General features: G+C 49.8%; 1 protein-coding gene across 16 annotated transcripts in view; it reads left to right on the top strand.

The window, feature by feature from the left end:
- MSI2 (musashi RNA binding protein 2) overlaps nucleotides 1–19,953 on the top strand; it is a 204,651-nt gene extending 184,698 nt beyond the window's left edge. For 6 of the 16 annotated variants that reach the window (XM_068210739.1, XM_068210746.1, XM_068210738.1 and 3 more), the window contains 3 exons: nucleotides 15,004–15,212; nucleotides 16,957–17,034; nucleotides 19,148–19,953. In XM_068210739.1, coding sequence (XP_068066840.1) covers nucleotides 15,004–15,212; nucleotides 16,957–16,998 — 251 coding nt within the window. In that variant the 3' untranslated portion in view covers nucleotides 16,999–17,034; nucleotides 19,148–19,953. Of the gene's footprint in view, nucleotides 1–1,878; nucleotides 1,971–15,003; nucleotides 15,213–16,956; nucleotides 17,035–19,147 lie in introns of all 16 variants that reach the window. The other 10 variants (XM_068210744.1, XM_068210742.1, XM_068210745.1 and 7 more) reach the window with 6 other exon arrangements.
- Nucleotides 19,954–20,183: the final 230 nt, after the last annotated feature.

Genomic DNA, 20,183 nt, shown 5'->3' with positions numbered 1-20,183 from the left:
CGTCCCGCCCCAGCCCTGAGGTCTCAAAGAGGAAGGTGGGTTTGTCACCGGCCCCGCTCACATCCGCACCAAGCCGTGGTCTGGGAATGGGGGGTTTCCGTAGAGTCATCTCCATCCAAAGCTGGTTTTGGAAGGGACATCCTGGGTTTGCCACTCCATCAGCAATGGTAGTGAATTGTATCCAGGAGCAGTGGAGTCCGATCGATCTTGCGCTGCAGTGTACGGGCCCGATTCATTACAAGAAAAATGGCTGGGGTTTTTTCCTTCTTTCCTTTTCAGCTGGGTTTTTGTTTTCCCTTCACAAATTCGCACAGCCCTCCTTCACGCGTGCCTGGTCCAAAGCACACAGCACAGCACAGCTGGCCCTAACTGGCCCCTTTCTGCCAGGAAATGGGAAAGAGCTGGGAAACACCCGGGCAGGCGCGTCCCACCAGCCCCAGCTCACTGGGAGAGCTCTGCCCAGGGCTGCTGGAGCAGAGCACAGAGCAAGCATTGTCCAGGAGGTTCCTGGAAAGCATTGATGACAATCCGTGTCATCAATGTCCCCATCACTGCTGCCTCTTCAGCAGCTCTCCGGCCCCGTCCCGCCGGCTCTCCCCCACCTTCCTGGCATCAGTGCCAGCACGGAGACTGAGCACCCTCAGGGAGCATCCACCTTCAGGTGCGTGTCTTGGTCTCCCCAGGAAGCTGCAGCCCTCTCACTCCAAGCCCCTGGGCACTGACCACCTTGGTTTGTCCCTGGGGTGACATTCCTCCTCTTGGGACACCTGCATGTTTGCTGAGTCAGCAGGGAGCCTGCTGGGTGCAGGTATCTGCTCGGGGCCTCCTCCCTGCCCTCACCCCTTCTTTTTCTATGGCAGCGTGCCACCAGCTGACCTTGCTAGATAAACAGGTTCTTCTGTGTCACAGCAGGTCTGTCCTACAACCGGCAGAAAGGGACGTGTCCCTGTCCCCCTGCTCAGTGCCACCATAAATTCACGTCCCGCGTCGCTGCTCGCGTGCCGGCAGGGTGAGCGCGGCCGTGCTGCTCGGCATAAATCACGTCCCCAGTTGACATCCCAGTGATGAGGTGATAGCTGAGGTCCTTCCAGCAGACAGAGGTCTGGCCACATCCATTCGCTCCAGGTGGGGCTGTGCTGCCGAATCCCTCCCCTGGTTTTGACAACCTCACCCATTCTTGTATTTTTTTAATGAATTGGGACCTGAGCCACGGAAAACGAGCAAAGTTAAAAGTCTGAATGCTGCAAACTCCTCCTAGACAACTTCACTATCAGTGTCACGTTTCTTTTGAATCCACCTGACATATTTTACGTGTAAAACATTTTTGTCGTGTAAATGCTTTTTTTAAAATACAGTCATGGGGGGGGGCACATTTTTCTCTTGCATTTGACATGGGAGGGCTTCATCTGGCAGGAGAGCGAGACAAGGAAAATTTGGCAGGAGAGGGTTTTCGTTCCTTCCTCTTTGGTTCATTGACAAGCCTGAGTTTTTTCCAGTTCCCGACCTGTTGCTACCAACTGTTCCTCCCTGAGGACTGGAGACAAAACCCATAAGGCCACACTAATCCAGCCGTGTCCCAGCTCCCTCGGGCAGGCTTTGCCCGCCGAGCCGGCCGGCAGCACTCGGCGCAGTAGGACAGCGCGGTGCCACGGCTCCAGGGGCTGCTCCCCACCCCAACCCCTGGCACATCTGGATTTTGGGCCCCAGTCCCGGCTTGCCAGTGCTGCCTTTGAGCCCTGCGCCCCAACAACCCCTTACTGGACTTTATACTTGCCAGCTATAACAAATCTCATAACGTGAGCTACTGACCTTGATGGTGAGTGTGAGCAGTTATGTTTTGTTGTTTTCTCTCTTGCTTGGTTGGGGCTGCTGTGAGAGAGGGTGTCTCTGAGGCAAACTTTCCGGCCTCTCTTACACTCGGACGTGCACACCTCCTCTCAAACACTCTTCTGAGCGCTCTCAGCGGGAAGGTTTGTCCACACCTATTAATCCTCTCTCAGTGTCCAGCTTCTTGTTAGTAGCAGCTGGTTGCATGTTTTTTGCTTGTTCGGACGAAACGGTTCAAGAAACGACTCATATCAACTCTTGAGAAATGTCTCTATTTTTTTGTACACTTTCTTTCTTTTGATGTTTTTTATTAATTTCCCTTACTTAAAAAACAAAACACCTGTCGTCCCGTAAAACATTTCACATCTCCCCTTGCCTGTTCTTAGAGTGTATGTATCTGTGGGACTGAACTAAATGCATGCACTGTAGTAGTCGTACTGGTAGCAGTAGATGTAGTTGTAGAACATGCATTGTCGAGTTGATATTATAGGCACCATCAACGCGAACGAGCGTGGCAGATAAAAGCAGAGCCTTGGTCTGATTGAAAGCGTAGGGATAACACAGCAGAGAGCTGCTGATGGCTTGGATCCATAGAGCCCTATTCGTTAAATCCCATTATCTGGAAGTTTAAATTGAAGCCGGCTGTAGGCAACCTACACCCTCCGTACAAGAACCCGCACATGCTCTTATGCTGATAGTAAAACTGACCTTTTTTTAAATTCAAATTTACCCCCCTAGGAACTGAAACACTGACTATAACTGTATTCTCTTCTTTTTATTTTGTATCCAAAAGAACTCTTAAGATATTTTTCAAATCATTTTACAATCATGGTTTCTCCATCAGCCTGTTACTCGTCCATATTAGCCCATAGACTCATTCGTTGGCGGTCGTAGACCAGATGTGCCACACGCAAATCACTCCATTTGGGAATCCAGTAATTCCGTGTGTGAGGCGGCTCCCCGCAGCCTGTCCTGAGCCACCGAGCGATTGTTTGTAGGTCATAAACCTTAAATCTTATTATGCAACAGAGACTCCGAGCTAGTGATGGGTCGTACTCATTGCCATGTCACCCAGCTTAAGGGAACGTTTTTAAATGAAGATTTAACATTTCATAAATATCAGCATGAGGAGTTCGAGGCAAGTTCATCCTCTGTGCCACGAGCCAGCAGTGGCTTTTGCTTCCCCTGCATGGGTTTCTGTGCTAAACTTGGAAAATGCAGAGACGGCGCTGCAGTCAGTAAATCCAACAGATGGTAATTGAGATCCCGAATTAGGCTTTGGTTTATTTGTTTAGTTTGCTGCTTGTCAGGAAACATCCTGATGGGAGCAGAAAAGCTCCTCTCTGGTGTGATCAGCCCTCCCCTCCTCCCCACGCCCTGGCCATCCCCAAAGCCAGCTGTGCTGGGTGGGAGCCTCTCCCTGCTCTGCTGGGCAGAGCCACACACTCATTAATGCACTTCAGGCAGCAAGGGCTTTCAGAGGAAATAAAATTTCCAGAATGGGCTTTCCAGTGTAATTAAGGATTTGTATCTGCTCCTTACCTCTAATAGAACATTGAGTAAATCAAGCAAACAAGTACTGGGGCTGACACAGTGCAAGGTGAGCTCAGCTGCCCCCGGTGCTGCCAGGGAGCTGAACACTCATGTGCCAAGGCAGGGATGAGGTCCCCTTTGGATCTCAGTTTTCCAGGGAAACGGGGAGCCCGCTGTTCAATGCACCCCGGCACGTGATGGAGTTAGGAGCGTGCCTGAAACTCAGCAGAGCCATAAATTGCACGGGGTCGAGGAAGCCTTGTCTGACACCTAAGGAAGGTGCTCCAAAATCTAATCTACTCATAGTTTAGCAAATCAATGGCCATAAAAAGGGGGAGAGTGGTTGGTCTGTGTGGGCAGGGGGAGAGGAGCTGCCACGGGCTCATGGAGATGTCGGGAGGAGCATTTCAAAGATCCAGCCATGAACCAATTTGGGATTTCTGCAGCCCGCTGGGAGGACTTCCTTGTGGCACGGTGGCTCTGGTGGAATTCTCTCCCTTTTTTATTTTCCTCTATGAAAGTACATAAAGTTCAATTCAGGCTATGTAATCTCAAAAGCCAGAACCTAACAAGTGGACCACTTGGGAGCAGCAAGGGCTGGAATTTCTCACTCCACTGGAAACGCCAGTAATTATGTGACAGAGCCTGGCGGGTGATGCATTGGGAAATTAATGGCTGCATCGGATTTTATCCTTTGCTTATCTCCCTGGCAGAGGCAGCACGTGCTGGGGGGCACGGCGGGTGGCCAGGCAGGGACCCCACAGTGCAGGGGCTTCGGGGAGGGGTGGGAGCAAGGGAAATCATCCTGGTTTAAACAGGAATTCCATCAGCCAGGCTCGGCATGCAGCAGCCCCAGGTGGTGAATGCACTCTGGAGGAGCCACTCCACATTCCCATGGGTGGTTTTGGCCTTCTTACTGACATGCTGGGAGCCCTACAGTTACTTGTTTGTCTACTACCCCAAATTTTAAAAATAATAATGAAAGGGGCATCTTTTCTGTTTGGCTCAGAAGTGCTGTGCTGCTCCAGGATGGGAATCCCACAGGTCCTTTTCAGAGCAGGCTCCAGGCAGAAGAAACCCTGTATGTTGTTTTACTGTAGGATGCCACTTTTGGATCTTTTTTGATCCATGAGGGACTGAGTTTCTTCCTGCACTGCCAGGGGGGAAATTCAGCAGATAGGAAACAATTTGGTGCTGCTGCTGCTCGACCTTGGCCACAGCGGCCGGTGTTTGACAGGGCACTGGGCTGAAGTCTATTGAGGTTAAAATACATCAGCTTTAATCAATAATTTTGTAATAGAAAATCTTGTGCACTTGATAAATCATCTCCAGTGCAATTAGTGACCACCTCTGAAGTGCAGTTGAAGTTAATCTGTAGCGAATTTAGCCAGTAACTTTTAATAGTCTTTTCCATCAGGAGAATTATTTTCCACGGGAAAATGCTCCTCAGAATGCTCATCATGCTGTTTTATTTAGGGAGAAATTCTTCTCTGTGAAGGTGGGGAGGCACAGGTTGTCCAGAGAAGCTGTGGCTGCCCCATCCCTGGAAGTGTCCAGGAGCTTGGAGCAGTCTGGGACAGTGGAAGGTGTCCCTGCACATGGCACAGGGTTGGAACAACTTTGGTACCCTCCAAAGCCCTGCCACAGCCAATTATCCATGTTTTATTCCCGTTCTCCCAGCGGAAGCTGGGGGACAGAGCTGTTGCCAGTTGTAATTAGACTTTGCTCCCCGCAAGATGCAGACAAGTTGGAGAGCTTGAAGTGGAGTTTCAGCACGTGCTCTCCAGTGCATGAGATCTTCCAGCACAGGATGGTGTCTCCTCCATTTTAATCCCTAAACAGGTAAAATACTGCCAGAGCTCAGGGTAACTTGCCTCCCCAGCAGCAGTTGCAGGCTGTTACCCATTAGCGGAACAACTGCTAACTGTGAGGCAGCACGCATTGGACTGACACACTACTGTCAGTATTTTCATGCTGATTCTCTCCCCAAATGCTTTAGAAGTAAATACATAATTACAGTGATGTCTTTTCTCCCTCTCTTCTCTCTGAAATAGAAGGCTGCCAGAGGAGCAGAGTAGTTTTTCCTTGCAGCAGATGTTGGTGTGCATCTGGCTCCATGTGAGCTCGCGACGCACGGTGGGTTAGGAGTTGCCAGAGAATGCAAAATGGATCTGCAGGTATATAAACCTGAGCTGCTTAAAAATAATAAACTCATGCAGCTGGGGCATTTCCTGATGGTTAAAAGAGCCCAGAACTCTGAGCCCTGACCCTGATTGGGATGTCAGCTGCCGACAGCGTGGCGGGTGCCACAGCTCTCCCCCAGGCACTGTGTGCTGGGCAGCAGCTTGTCTGGTGCAGAGCCTCCCACAGGAGGGGATGGCTGCACAGGACTGGGGGTTTGCAGGCTGGATGCCTCTTCTGTTACCTGGATAACCCCCCTGTGCTCCTGAGCCTCCCCCCAGCCCGTGGGATCAGCAGAGGGAAGCTGCCCCCCAGGCAAGGCCCTTCTGCTACTATGACTTGAATTATGCAGCAAAACAAAGACCCGGTTTTGGTTTAATTTTCCTTCTGTATTGTCTGTTATTGTACAAAAGGCTTCAATTTCAAATTACAGGAGTGATAGCCAGTTAATGTGGTACAGTGGGAGGCCGGAGTTGCTGTTGCTATGGCAATGGAGTTCGGCTCATTTGTTTTGTAGATGAGTAATTACTACGCAATTAGAGTAGGCTAAAAATAAAGGGGCCTTTTGTTCCCTCTTACTCATTAATATTAATAAAAGACCTGTCCGGGCTGTGGTAAACAATTAATGCAGATGTGGCTGCCCATGGTAAAATTAACAGCAGCTTTCCTGCTCCTCGGCGTGAGGTGAAGGCGCCGGCATCACCTGGCTCAGCTCTTCCTTCATTTTAAATGGAAAACTGGTTACAGAGGGGTCTGTGATATCCCAGCATCCGAGCTTTAGCTCTTATTTGCCAGTTGGATGAGTGGTAATAAGTGTTAAAGCTTCATGAAGCTTTAACAGGCAGCACAGGCAGCAGGAGCAGCGCTGGGGTCGGCGCCTGCGACACAGCGAGCGCCCGCAGCCCGCCGAGGGCTCCGGGAGGAACCCAGCAGCAGTTCCTGGTGCTGACAGATCCTCATTCATCCCCCTTGGATAAATGCCAGGGCTGGAGCAAGAAATTTGCCCAAGAACCTGAGCACAGACAAGGACAAGCATGGTGCTGCTGAAATGAGTCCAGCATGGCATGTTACAAACACAGATCGACAAAAAAGAGAGTAAGGAGCAGTCCCTAGCATTTGATGTGAAGTAAAAAGATTACAGTACCTTTAGCTTAGATATTAGGATGAAATTCTTCCCTAGGAGGGTGGGCAGGCCCTGGCACAGAGTGCCCAGAGAAGCTGTGGCTGCCCCTGGGTCCCTGGAAGTGTCCAAGGCCAGGTTGGACAGGGCTTGGAGCAGCCTGGGACAGTGGCAGGTGTCCCTGCCCATGGCAGGGGGTGGCACTGGGTGGGCTTTAAGGTCCCATCCAAACCATTCTGTGATTGTGTGAGGTCTGTAAACATTAATCACATCATATTTTAAATTAGCTGTAAAACCAGTTAAATTGGCAGGAATCAGTTAGAAAATTGACTTAACAGGACAGCATTTGTCTGTTTATTTGTGAGTTCCAACAGAGCTGGTGAACATCCCGTGCCTGCAGGGAGGGACAGCGGAGCAGCACAGAGCTGGGACTGGGGCAGGGGCTGATGAGTGGTCACCTGCACCCTGCATCATCCCTGGGCTGCTCAGCAGCCCTGGAATACACCCTCAGGAAGGCAGAACCTCTCCAAAGGGCAAATACCCCAGCCCAGAACCCTGAATCCTCTGCTGGGGGGGCTGTGGATGCACAAACCGCATCCCTCCCAAACTGTTTAACTAATGGAGGGAATCGTAGCAGAGCCTTTGTAAGGTCGACATTTGTTTGTTGTTAAGGATCTAATTAGAAACATGAGAGGAAGCTGAATGGCTGCTTGCTCGGCTAATTAGCGACATGCACGAAGACCACTTTGAACTTCAAGGACACAAAGCTATTAGCGCTTACATCAAAAATGGATTAAACTTCTGTGCTTTTATAATGATTAAAGATGAGCCGCTCGAGAGGAAATCCTTTTGTAAGGCTGTGACAAGAGCTGGCTCCCTGACTGCAGCTCCTACAAGCGAAGCTTTGTGTGGCCTCCGTGTCGCGCTCGGGCCCGCGCGAGTGACACCACTAACACACGCCACGGAAAACGGGATTAGGCAATAAATATTGATCGTTGGCAAAAAATTACAGCTGAGCTGCAAAGTGCAGTTATTTGTCCTGTTGCATAACTGCAGGAATTAGCACAGCTGGGCTTGAACGCTCTGAATTTTGTGTCTTCTGCAAATTGGTGCACAGCAGCAGCTTCCAGATGTGGTGGATGCCTTGGATGTGTGAAGTGCAGTACTTAGGAGAAGCAGGGGCTGACATGCAGCAGTGGGTTTGTAAAACAGGTGAATTTTTATCTTGCCTAAGCTTGTGGAAGCTGCCCAGCTCTTGCTGGTGGCTCATCTCAGGTAGTTCAGCAGCTGGTTTGTGTCGTGCTGGGCTGGAGGAGCAGCGTGGTGGGAGGACACTGAGGCTGCAGCAGGAGCAGTTGCCACAGGATCCCAGGTGCCATTATCCCCCCATTGTGCCCAGCTCGAGGAAGGTGGGCAGCACTCAGCCCTCCCTCCGGGTTCCCACTCACTTCCAGCCGTAATTGCCGAGCTCACCACCCACTGCTTGCTGTCATTACCCTGCGATATTTTGATGTGTGAAGCCGTTTCCGAAGGGGCTGCAGCCGCAGAACAACCTTTGAAAGTGTGACTGCAGCTCGAAAATAGCGTACAAATAGTACCTTGTTAGGGCAGATCTCGGTGTGTCTCAGCCTCATCACCACTTATTTTGCTGATGAGCCCGACAGTTGTTGTATTTTCCTTTTTCCCTGCAGGGCCAGTGTAGCTGCAGGGGAGGGATAACCTGGGGCAGCCTGGCTGCTCCCCATTACGGAGTGCGTCGGGGTGACAGGGAAGGCACGGCACTCGCGTTTGATTTTCCAGTCAGGACTGAGCCAGCTGTCATCTGTAGCTCTTCACACTTGCAGAGGAGCCGTGCCTGCCACGGGGTTCTTAGAGAGAGAGTTTGCTTTTCAAGTCTGCCTGGGAAGAGCAGGAGCAGAGGGATGCAGGTCCCCGTGAGGGATGTACAACATGGCAGCTCTCGTCGTGACGCCGGCGTTATTTGTTTTTTCTGGTTTGTCTCCCACTTTCGCTTCCAGCGAGTTGGGAGCTGTTTGTACCTTGTTATTCTCCAGAATATCTGTGTGTTTCCAGCTCATTATTTCTGAGACGTTTGTGAGCTGGGGCATTGATCCGAGTTCGAGGTGTGCTGCACGCTGCCTCCGACAGAACCCACGCTCTGTAAAAGCTCAGACACAAGGAAGCGATGCTTCCAGTGCCTTAACCTGACCACAAAGGAAGGGGTTTGGAGCTCTGTGAGGTGATTGGGATAGAAAAAAAGAGCCTGAATATGAGCTTTCATTTCTCAGTGCTGTGCCAGTGCACTCCTGCCGCCTGAATAGGCCACTGAGAGCCAGGAGCACCGATGTCTTATTTCAGACTGGCATTAATTTGTACATCCAGTCCCGGGTAGATGACATTCTGGTTGTTAGCAGCTCTGAAAAGCAAGGTACAAACTCCCATTAACTTCAGCCCTGACTGCACAAAGAATTAGCTTTGGCCAAGCGATCTGTAACATGGGTGCAGTGCTGCTAATTATATTTATAAGGCTCTGAGCGCTAATGATGTAAGATCTGCATGCGGTGCTGAAGTTGTGCTGGTTATTTAAAGTCTCAGCGTCACGCTGTGAGTGCTGCTCTGTTAGTCATGCGTGCGACAGCGTGGCCATTAGTGCTGCCCTGGGGACACTCGGGTCCCCAGGGAAGGTGGGACTGTCCCCACGCCGTGGTTTTGCTCTGTGTCCTCTGCGGAGGCTGTGCTTGGGTGGTTGCAGTGGCAGCACAGCAGGCTGGAATGCTTGGGAACAGGTGATACTCCTTCTGTGACAGTCTTCTCTTAAAATCCAGCAGTAAATGTGTGACTCAAATTCATAAATTCATAGAATCCTAGAGCTGGTTGGGTTGGAAGGGACCTTGAAGACGATCCAATCCATCCCCATGTTGTGGGCAGGGACACCTTCCAGTACATCTGGTTGCTCCAACCTGGCTTTGAAATGAAATGCCACCAGGCTGTGGGGCAGTCCCCTGTCCCAGCTGGGCTGCTCAGTGCCCTGCCCGTGCCCCTGTGCCCTGCCTGCTCCCATCCCTGCCAGCAGCACTCAGTGTTATTGTATCATTTACTCCTTCGAGCTGGAAGATGATGTTTGCAGCATGTTCTATGAATTTTTCATAAAGATAGAAAAACAGACTAATCTTGTGAGCTTTGAGTCTTGGTGGTGGGTAATGGCTTTGATTTAAAGCATTTTGTCTTAATGATAGTTATATTGAAAATTTCCTGCTGCTTTCAAGCACGTTTAGTTATTATCATAAACATTGATGGTAGAAATGCCTGCCAAATTGTGCGTGGCTGTTTATGGCAGATGAGAGAGTCATCCAGAAATTATAGCGCTGGATCAACAAGTTGTGAAGAAACCTGTTTGTACAGGAATCCACCCTGAGGGCAGTGGGACAAGGCAGGAACAAGGAGGGTCTTGAAGGAGAAGAGGGCTGGAGATGACCGGCTCTGGTTGTAGGATATGCTTGACAGGAGATGAAAAATGAATTTCTGATGAGAATCATAGAATCATTTATGTTGGAAAAGATTTCTAAAATCAGAATCTTACTTTAACCCCACACTGCCGAGCTCGCCCGTCCCTGCAGAGCTGCTCACCCCCATGCATGGCTGCCCAGGGACAAGGAATATCCTGCCTCTGCTCAAAGAAGAAATCCAGTGAATTGCGGTGGTTTCTTTCCCTCTTGAGAATTTCCTCACCTGTGCACTGTAGCAGGGAGGGCAGACACACATTCTGCACTGTTCCTCACCTGGATTTTTTCTAAATTTTAAAATACTCTTATTTGTTAAGAGTCCCCTGCAAAGGTGTTTAAGTCTTTGGGTTTTGGTGCTGTAGGAGAGGGAAGGGTGTCACCAAGGCTTCATGTGGGTTGTGTGCAGGGCACAATGGTCCCCACGCAGTGTCTGTCTTAGTCCTCTGTCCAGATTGCCCCTGGTTTGTTTCCTTTGAAATACAGTATATTTTAGTGGTGCCTAAGTGGGTTTTTTTGTCATCAGGTCCCATTTCCTAATCCCTAAGGGCCTGACTGTCATCCCAGTACCGCGTGAGCTCCCCTTGTAGGACAGCAATGTCAAAACCCTCACGTCTCTTCTCCTTTTTCCTTCCTCTTGCCCTTCATCATTCATGGCTGAATTGAGTTTATTTGGGTGGGATTCCAGCATCCAGCTTGTCGTGCTTTGCCCAGGCCCAGCGGCGTTGGGGTCCTCGTTAGCGTCACGCTGCTCGTAAGGCAAATGTCAGCAGGAATCTTGATTCAGAAATTTCTCAAGAGTTCATCGAGGGGGAGTTTACCTTTCAGCACTGACCTTTCTCACAGAACACAGACGAACGTGCGAGCAGGGCCTGTGTGAGCGTGGCAGTTTGCAGGAGAAGGCTCCTGACGCGCATCCCTGCCTCAGCCTGGGCTGCCAGGCTGCTTTGGGTTCCAGCTCTTGGCTCCTTGACATAAAGCACTTGGCTGAACGTGGAGGAGCATCTCACATGCATGTTAAATGGGGATAAAGGCACTCTGCTGAAGGATGGGTTGGTAATAAAGCCTCACTGCCTGAAGAGGTCCAGCTCTTGCTGTGCCAGCCCTGCACAGCAGCTCCCAACTCCACCAGCACCAATACTGGCATTGAAAAAGCCTGCTGGGGCTGCTTTATGAACCCATTTTTTATATCTTTCTGTGTCCCATCTCACATTCCCTCACTGCTTTTCAGTGCTCCCCAAGCCACTGTAACACCGGGCAGAGTAAGCCTGAGGCTCCCCACAGCCTGTCCCTCTGGCCTGCAGGCAAATGTTCACCTGCTGATCAAAATTCACAGGCCGGGAGTCTTCTCTGTAAGAAAAACCACAACAAATTCAAAGTGAAGCAAGCAAAACATCAGCCTGCCCTGTTCCATCACTGCCAGAGCTCCTGGCTGCTGGCCCTTGATCTCCAGGAAGGAACTTCTGTAGCCCAGAGGATGGAGGATGGCTAGGGCTGAAGATGAAGGGTGGTTGGCAGTGATGTAGAAGCACATCTAATCTTTTGCACATCTCTCCTGACCTTGATCTATCACAGGGCTTCCTGGGGACACTTGGGATTGTGAATTTTGCATATAGGGAGTCTTTGAGCTGGAGGTGCTTAGGCACAGTCTCAGAGCTGTGATGTTGCCCGCTGCAGGATGGCTTCCTGTGCACTTGGTTGGGAAATGGGACCTGAAATCCGTCCTGTGCTGCCAGGATGTGACTTCCTGAGTGCTGGCAATTGTTGGAAGGGGAGAAGATGGCCCTGCCAACCCTCAGTCACTGCTGAGTCAAGTCTGATGGATCCAGAGTCAGGGCATTCCTGGTCAGCTCGGCCCGTGCCCCTGCTGGGACCAGGCAGCGGGTCAGGCTTTGCTCCTGCTCCTGGCATCAGGTCACAGTCACTGGTTCCCTCCATGGAGAGCACAGTCCCCTGACAGTTCTGCAGCAGCAAGCTTCCAAACACCTGCCCCAATTCCTCTTCTTGCCATGGGATGTTGGTGGCCAGGGGAAAGGCTCCAATTCCTTCCAGCCTGCAAGGAATTAATGTCAGTGCCCTGCAATTCCTGCAGTTCACAGCAGCCTTGGACAAGTCCTGACAACCTCCACCATCAGGAATTTTGTCATAAGGACACAGGTTTCCAAAAGGTGTTAACTTCTGTTAGCGATGCAGTATCTGGAGTCTAGAGGATTGCAGGCATTTTTCTTTCTTCCTTTTAGTCTCAGGGTACTCCAGGTTTGTGTAAAACAGACTTGTTTCCAGGTAGTTCTTGCCAGAACACATCAGGATTCATTTGTTGGGGAAGTTGTTCAGGGTCCCTTTGCTGTTGTGATGGTAGAGGTGCCTCTGGCTCCAGGTGAGCTCACAAGCATTAGCAACTAACCATGGCTGAGCAAATAATTTAAATACAGCTTTCTGAGGCTGCTGAGCCTCCTGCTAATTATGGGAGCTTTCTGTTTCATCTGTAGGGTCTGGAGCGAAGTGTTGGCTCTGGAAAAGCTTCCAGCTTTTTCTGTGGAGTTTTTCAGGCACCACACGGAGAGGTGCCAGGGCATCCCAGCCTCCACGCAGCACTACCCAGGCGGTGGAGCAGCCTTTGGCATGCCCGTTCTCCCTCCTGTGAGCAGTGTGGAGTGTTGAACCCCTGGTCAGTAGATGAAAAATTACCTTTTCATTCCCCACCTGAATAACCAACCCATTGCCAGCTCTTCCTGCAGGTGTGAAAGCCTTACCTCCAGTCTTAAGAGATGCAAATGAGCGTGGCCAGGGTGGGATATGGGGCGTGGGGGCACAGAGAGAGTCTCTGTGGCTCCTCAGTTGGTTGTTCTGGAGGTTTCTGGAGCTGCTGTGGGGTGTGCAGGAGTATTTTACTAACAGGATGCCCCTGGCCATGCCGTGTCCCGCTGTCACTCGGAGCAGCCAACTGGGTTTTCTGTGTGACTTGGCAGGAAAATTCACATCCATTTTATTGAACCAAAGGGAAGAAAAGGGGGGGAAAGTGCTGGCTTGTAGTAATAAAGGGCTTTGGAACATCTCAGCTGGATATTTTTCTTCACGAGTGAGAAGGCCAAATGTTATCTTGACATTTAATCTTTAATAATAAAAAAGGCTCTTTGTTTGCCAGCGAAGTCCAAAATCTGTTTACTCTCTCATGCCTTATTTCTTTGAACTTGCTAGCTTAGATGTCCTACTTACCCTCCCCTGCTACCAGTCCAGAGCTGTGGTGAACCGTTCATTTATTGTGCAGAACTGACTTCCCTGTCACCACAGAGCCACCAGCTGCCAGGTGTGCTCCTCCTGACCGCTTCATTCATTTGAGAACTGGGGACCCCTTGGGTGGGCCATGCAGGGGAAGGAGCCAGGGCAGCAGAGGTCCAGCCTGTGCCCAGCACACACTTGGGTGAGAGCACAGGGCTGGCTCCAGGCTGCTCTCCAGGCCCAGGAGAACCCTGAGGTCAGTCCATGCAGCTCTGACCCATGGGCACAGGTCGCTGCAGGCCACCAGACTTGATAACCCATTCTAGTGTCTGATGGAGATCGTGGGAAGTCGCAGCCAGAGAAAGAGGCTGAAGTAGCCTTGGGGCAGCCTGGAAGGGTGGAGGTGGAGGTGCTGGGGTCGCTGCCCAGGGGGGTTTGGGGCAGGCTGTGGTGTTGGGCCCATGTCCAGCCCTGCTGGCCATCGTGTCCTGGCGCTCCCCGCGGTGGGGACGCGGTGGGTGTGGCAGACCAGGCTCCCTGTGCTCCCCAGGGACCTTGCAGGTAGCACCCAGGTGTAGCTCCAGCTTCCCGCAGCCATCTCCATCCAGCTCCTCCCAGTCCGCTGACTTTTCTTTCGCATTGAAACTTCTTCCTCATAAATTCTACATCCAAGAGCAGCCGTGAGAAATGCCAGAAGCCTGATCATCTAACATGCTTTAATATCTAAATTTCTTCTTCAGTATCATTCTTATTTACATTGTTTTTCTTTCTCAAAAAAAAAAAAAAAAAAAAGGGAGGAAAAAAATTAAATTTTCTTTTACTTCCACATTAGGAGGTGAGTTGTCATCCACCCTCTGGAATTCTTTTTTGCTTTTGATCTTTATTTATTTGTTTAATTTTGGTTGATGTCCCAAGCATGGTTTTGGAGACGAAGGTAGGTCTTCGCTCTCCAAATCAAAAGGAAAAAAAAAAACCTAAACAAAACAACACTCTCCTTGGTCATATTTAAAAGAGAAAAATCCAAACTGTTCCATTCCATATCATTTAAAGAAAAAAAAAAAAAATTTCTACAGCTCACTGATCTAAAAGGGCGGGTTTTTTCCAAAAGTATCGAATGGATCCAAAAAACGATTTTCCTAGATGTGATTCAAGTTATTTGCTGTCAACATTTTAATATCAATATTACCACAATGTGTAGTCTCAAACTAGTTCCTTTGTAGTTTGCATGGGATGTGAATGCTGTCTCGGCGTGCCCAGACCTAGAGAACTTGTTACTACTGCATGAGCATCAAGTCAGATGTTGAAAAATACCTATTATATTTTGTGATAATTTGGTGAAAATGAGCACCTCCAGTCTCTGGTTGCAGTAGTGTGTTGAATGATTGTTCTTTTTTTTCTTTTTTCTTTTTTTTTTTTTTTTATATATATCCATATATATATTTTTGGAGCTCTAAGCTTCGTAGTAGTCCGGGCTGACTCTTCTCCAGTACTTGCTCTCCTCTCGCATGGCCTTGGTTAAGTGTTAGAATTGGGCCTAGGCTGTTTATTCTGGTGTTTGGCTTTGTAATACCGGTGCATGCCCGGCGTCTGGCCTCATACCCAGCTTTATTCTCTGCACACCAGTCTTGAATAGCTACAGTGCTCAACCGAATTTTGGCGCACCCGCTTCCCCGGCAGGCTCCAACCCAGCGCGACCCGGAGGCTTCCCCGGGGCCAACAGCCCCGGGCCCGTCGCGGATCTCTACGGCACGGCCAGCCAGGACTCCGGCGTGGGTAACTACATAAGCGCCGCCAGCCCGCAGCCGGGCTCCGGCTTCGGACACGGCATCGCCGTAAGTAGCCCGTGCTGGCCCCGCGCTGGCTCCCTGGGGGGCTCTGGGAGGGGCTCTGGGCGGGTTTGGGTGCTGGTGGCCCGATGGCCAGCGTGGCTCCTCGCCGCCGGAACCTGCGAGCCGGTTGCCGGCTGGACTGTGGGGTGATGGCTGACTGTCAGGGCATTCCCGCTGGGTTAAGGTTGGAAAAAACCTCCAGAATCATCGAGTCCAGCCTCTGCCCAATCACCCCCTGTGAACCAGACCGTATCACAGCTTGCCGTGTTTGCAGGGATGGGGACTCCACCGCTGCCCTGGGCAGCCCATTCCAGTGATTAATCACTCTTACACTGAAGAAATTCTGTCCTAAATCCAACCTGAACATCTCTGGGTGCAAACTCTGCTTTGGAGCCGTCTGCAGCCAGACATGACCTGTCTCAAAGAGAAATATTTAATAAATACGGGATTTAAATCCCTGCTTGTCCATATGGGCTTTACATCAGCCCAACTGGCTGCTGCACCCTTTGGCAGGCAGAGCAACAGTCCTTGCTCCCACTAAACGAGCAAAATCGGCTCATTAATTCGGCTGGTGGGACCCCCAGCAGGGGGACAGGACATGTCCTGCTCCTCCTCACCTGTCTGCTGACCTTTGGGGTCCCTTCCAGCTGGTCCTGGCGTCGCTGGCAGCCCCTGAGAGCCGCAGGTTCCGAGCGAGGGGCCCCGCTGGGCCGTGGGGTCCCGGGAGGTGCCTCCTAACGCCCCTGGGGCTGCGACCGCACTAATGAGGGGCAGAGATTGGCTTAACAAGGCTGCACGTGGCTGTGTCACCTGTGTGTGAGCATGAATGGGGCTGGCCTGCCCCGCTGGCACCCCCAGCACAGACTGCAACGGAGGCTCCTGCCCTTTTTGGAGCACGGTCAGGAGCTGGTTTAATCTCCTGGACAATGAGGAAGTGCAGAGGCTCCCCCGAAGGTCCCTCAAACCAAGAGGAGAACTTCCCTCCCTGATGGAAATGGATGGGGGGAGCAGGAGTGTAGTGCAGACAAAGTTGCTGTTATTTTTATTGCAAAAAAGACAAACAAACCCTCTGCCTGGCTTTGTGCCCGTGTGCTCAATTCCCGTCCCAGGCCTGCCCCTCCCATGGTCACACCATGGACTTGACAATCCCTGTGGATCAATTCTAGCACAAACATGGAATATTACTGCTCTGCAAGGAGCTACATCCGTTCAAACTGCCACCTCTCACCACTTACAGCACCTCTTATTTCCGTTTTTCACCTAAAAACCTGTTCGTGCTTGAAAACTTGGGCACTTTTGTATCAGCAACATCCCGATTTTTCAAGTGAAAAGTCACCAGGTCCAAGCCTGGGTGTCCAGATTTGTCTGCACTAACACTTCCCAAAGAACCATTTTATAATTGACTTGCAGATTGGTAGCCTCTTAATTCCCCCAATAACTGCAAAGAATCCCATAGCTTTTATTACATATATATTTATTTAACACTCTCCATTTACTAACCCTGGTTTAAAAATAAAGAAGGGACAACCCCAAAGCTTATTTTTGCACCTGGGGGAATGAGAAGATGATGGTCTTGGAAAGGTGACCACAGGGCTGAGCACACCTGGTGACCAGAACAGCTCTCGGAAATCCCTATTCATGCTGGCAACACAGTCTTTCAAGTCCTTTGATAATTTCTTGGCAAAATTAATAATCAGCTGTTCCCGTGTATAGAGCACTGATGAACTTAACAATTGTACAATTTTAGGGACCTTTGATTGCAACGGCTTTTACAAATGGATACCATTGAAACGTTACACATGGTTGGTTGCCATCTCACTTGGAGGTATTACAGTATATCCCATTTGTACTTTGTGCTGAACTACCATCTCCCCTATATTTACTTTAAGTGAACAATTTTTTTATCTTCATTTCGTCTTTCCTTGGCCTTTAATCATTCCTTTCTGTGATTTGTGTTACTCAAATCAACCTCACGGGCTGGAAACTGGAAGACAGATCCAAAGCTAAAACAAAAGTCACTTTTCCATCTTCATGGTGCTTCGTGCAATATTTTGAAGAGGCAGAAAACCCAGAAAGCTGTGGGGAATCACCCCCAGTGCCAGCAGCCAAGAATCCCAGTGGGATCAGAGATCTGCTCCCAGCGCACTGGTTTAAAAATAGCTGAGCCACTGCTTTATTACTGAGAAACCATCATTCTTAATTAAGTGCTGTACCAAATATTACAGCTAAAAGATAACATTGTAACTTGTAACCATAGAGCAATTATCAAGATTAAAAAAAAAATTAAACCTGAGCAAATTAAATTAAAGGCATTACCTGAGCACCGCAGCCCTGGATCGCTGCCAGTTTCCTACCCTTTGAACTAAGCTCGAGTTAATTAAATGTTTAATTTTTATTTTTTATTGTTATTTGGCCTTTGGCATATTCATCTTTGCAAACAAATACTCTTAACACTCGGCATGGAATAGATTAGAAAATGCAGTGAAAAACAGAAGTTATCCCAATAAAATGGCATGGGTTTGCCTCCAGAGCTCTGAGCCCGGACAGGCAGATGGAATGGATGTGACAGATTTTTTTTCCCTGCCTCTTGCCCAGCACTACATGAACAATGTCACACCACTTACATTCAAAAATCAGTCTATGAAATTAGAATTAAAGTTAGTCAAGGGGCTGGGAACTGAGGAAAACGTTTGGAGACTTTAAACTACATAAAAACAGATTTATACCTAAACACTTGTGGATAAAGGGGGTTTCTATTTACTCTCCATCTCCACACACACCCCCAAGATTACCTGAAATTGTTCTGTCAATTGATTTGCTCCACCAAGGAGTGTTTTTTATGGGAAAGAAAAAAGTGCCATAAGCACTCTTGCTTAATCCCAGCTATTACTTGCACGTAGCAGGGCCTGTTCGCCGATCAATTTGTCAGAATCCTTCACGTTTCCTGGGCCGTCAGCCTCTGGAATAGTGAGGTGGTACCCGAGGCCAGCTGGAGCCCGAGCAGAACATCATAACTCAGGCTAATAACGCGCGCTGACGGCAGCCCCGCCAGATTGATGGGCTGTAATCACTCCTCACTTAGCACAGCCCAGCGCTGCAGCCATCCCTTACTGGCCAGCCTTGAGACTCAAACCATTAACGACTTAAAAACAAAGTGCTTTTAATGTTGCTCATTACTAATTAAAATGGATTTTGAGAGGAGGAAATGAGCCTTATTATTAATTCCTCAAGGAACACCGAGTTCGAACCGCTTGCGGCAGCGGCTGGTCCTGGCATCCCCAGGGCAGGATTTGGCTGAGCCGCAGGTTCCCGGGGCAGGGATCAGTTCCCACATCCCTGCAGGATGCTGCTGGGACCTCGCCCCAGCACAGCTGTTTGGGGATGGGTTTTGGAGGTCATCAGGGAGCATCCTCTCCTGGCCGTCATCCCCGTGAGCGGCTGCCTGCAGAGCCGGTGCCCTAAATATTTATATTTCCTTTACACATCATACATCTCAGCTTTAAGCACTCGCAGGGACAGAGCGTTGGAGGCTGAAGCTCCTGTATAAAATAAATCCTGGCTGCCTCAGTGTGCCCAGGTAGAACTCGTCACCTTGCAGGTACTTCAGAGAAAACCCATTTTACCAAAGCCGTGTGAATTCATGGCGTAACAGATGCCTGAGGAGCCGTTTTTGTCCTGGCCGTGCATCAACTCACATTTTGCTGTTCCTAAACTGGAAATGAGAGCAGGGAATACATGAGACCCCCCCTCTCCCGTGGGGGCTGTCCTGGGAACACCTCAGCATTCCAGCTGGTCCCTCTGCACCCTCCCTCGGGGTGGATGGGGCAGGCTGTGGCTGCAAAGTGTTTGCAAACACTTTGGGGTGTTTTTGTTAAAAATCCTGATCGACCTCAATGAACTGTCCCTCCCGTGTCTGTGTCCACCTTCTCCCCACACAGAGTCTCTCTGGATGTCCGGGCAAGACAGGGCGAAGTTTCTGAAGGGGCCCACGGTTGGGTGATCTCGTCAGACTTTGAGCACTACATCATCATCATCATCACCATCACCATCACCGCCAACGCAAACTGGAGGTGGCACTCGAAGGACTTGGGTTGTTTAAAATCTCTCTCATCATCTCATGAATCTGCTGTACTATAAAAACAACAGCTTTTAAAAGTATGTATATAAAACCCATTTCTTGTTCGTTTTATTTTCTCGATGGGTTCCCCCCCTCTTTTTAAGCCTCTCCAAACCCACATCTTTTCGTAGCCTTTTTGACATAGTCTCGTAGCCACGTAGTCGGAATTCTTTGTGTACGTAGCGAGAGCCTAACCATAGTGTAACTGTTATATTAAGGGGTTTCTTTTGCTTTTTCTTTCCCACCTCCCCCCCTCCTCCTCCTCCTCCTCTTCCTCCCTTCTGTTTTACGTAGTTGTTGTTGCTTAAAGGATGCTGAGATGGTGACAGGAGCCTCGGCCGCGGGGGGAGCGGAGCCGGCGGCGGGCGCAGCACGGGGGGGCTGGCAGGGCACGGGGAGGGGGGAGCAACAGGTTCTCTGGCCCTTCTTTTCCTTTGTGGCGTCTTGGTTACTCTAATTCTCTCTATTTTCGGCAATAAGGCGAGGGCGACAAACTTGTTGCGCGTCCTTTTTCTATATAAGTGCATTTTTTTTTTTTTTTGTTGAAAGAGGTGATATAAAGGTTTTTTGAAATTGCGAATTCTGAAAAAAAAAAAAGAAAAAAATAATAAAATGCTGTAAATACAATTCCATTAACTACATAGAAACTATTAAGAAAGAGAAATACAAACCTATTTTTGTGATGGAGTCAGCCTAAGGCAGTTTCTCTATGGAAGCGGATGAAAAAAGACAAGGAAGTTGTAGCCTTTCGGAGCGACTGCCGGAGCTGGCCCGGGGGGGTTGCGATCGATGCTGTGGGACCCTCCCAGCTCGCCCAGTTCATACCAGCAGCTTCGCTCCCAGACGTGCACAGCTTG

This window comes from Anomalospiza imberbis, chromosome 20 (assembly GCF_031753505.1).
Source record: "Anomalospiza imberbis isolate Cuckoo-Finch-1a 21T00152 chromosome 20, ASM3175350v1, whole genome shotgun sequence".
Lineage (NCBI taxonomy): Eukaryota > Metazoa > Chordata > Aves > Passeriformes > Viduidae > Anomalospiza > Anomalospiza imberbis.
This window is presented reverse-complemented; position numbering and strand designations above follow the sequence as displayed.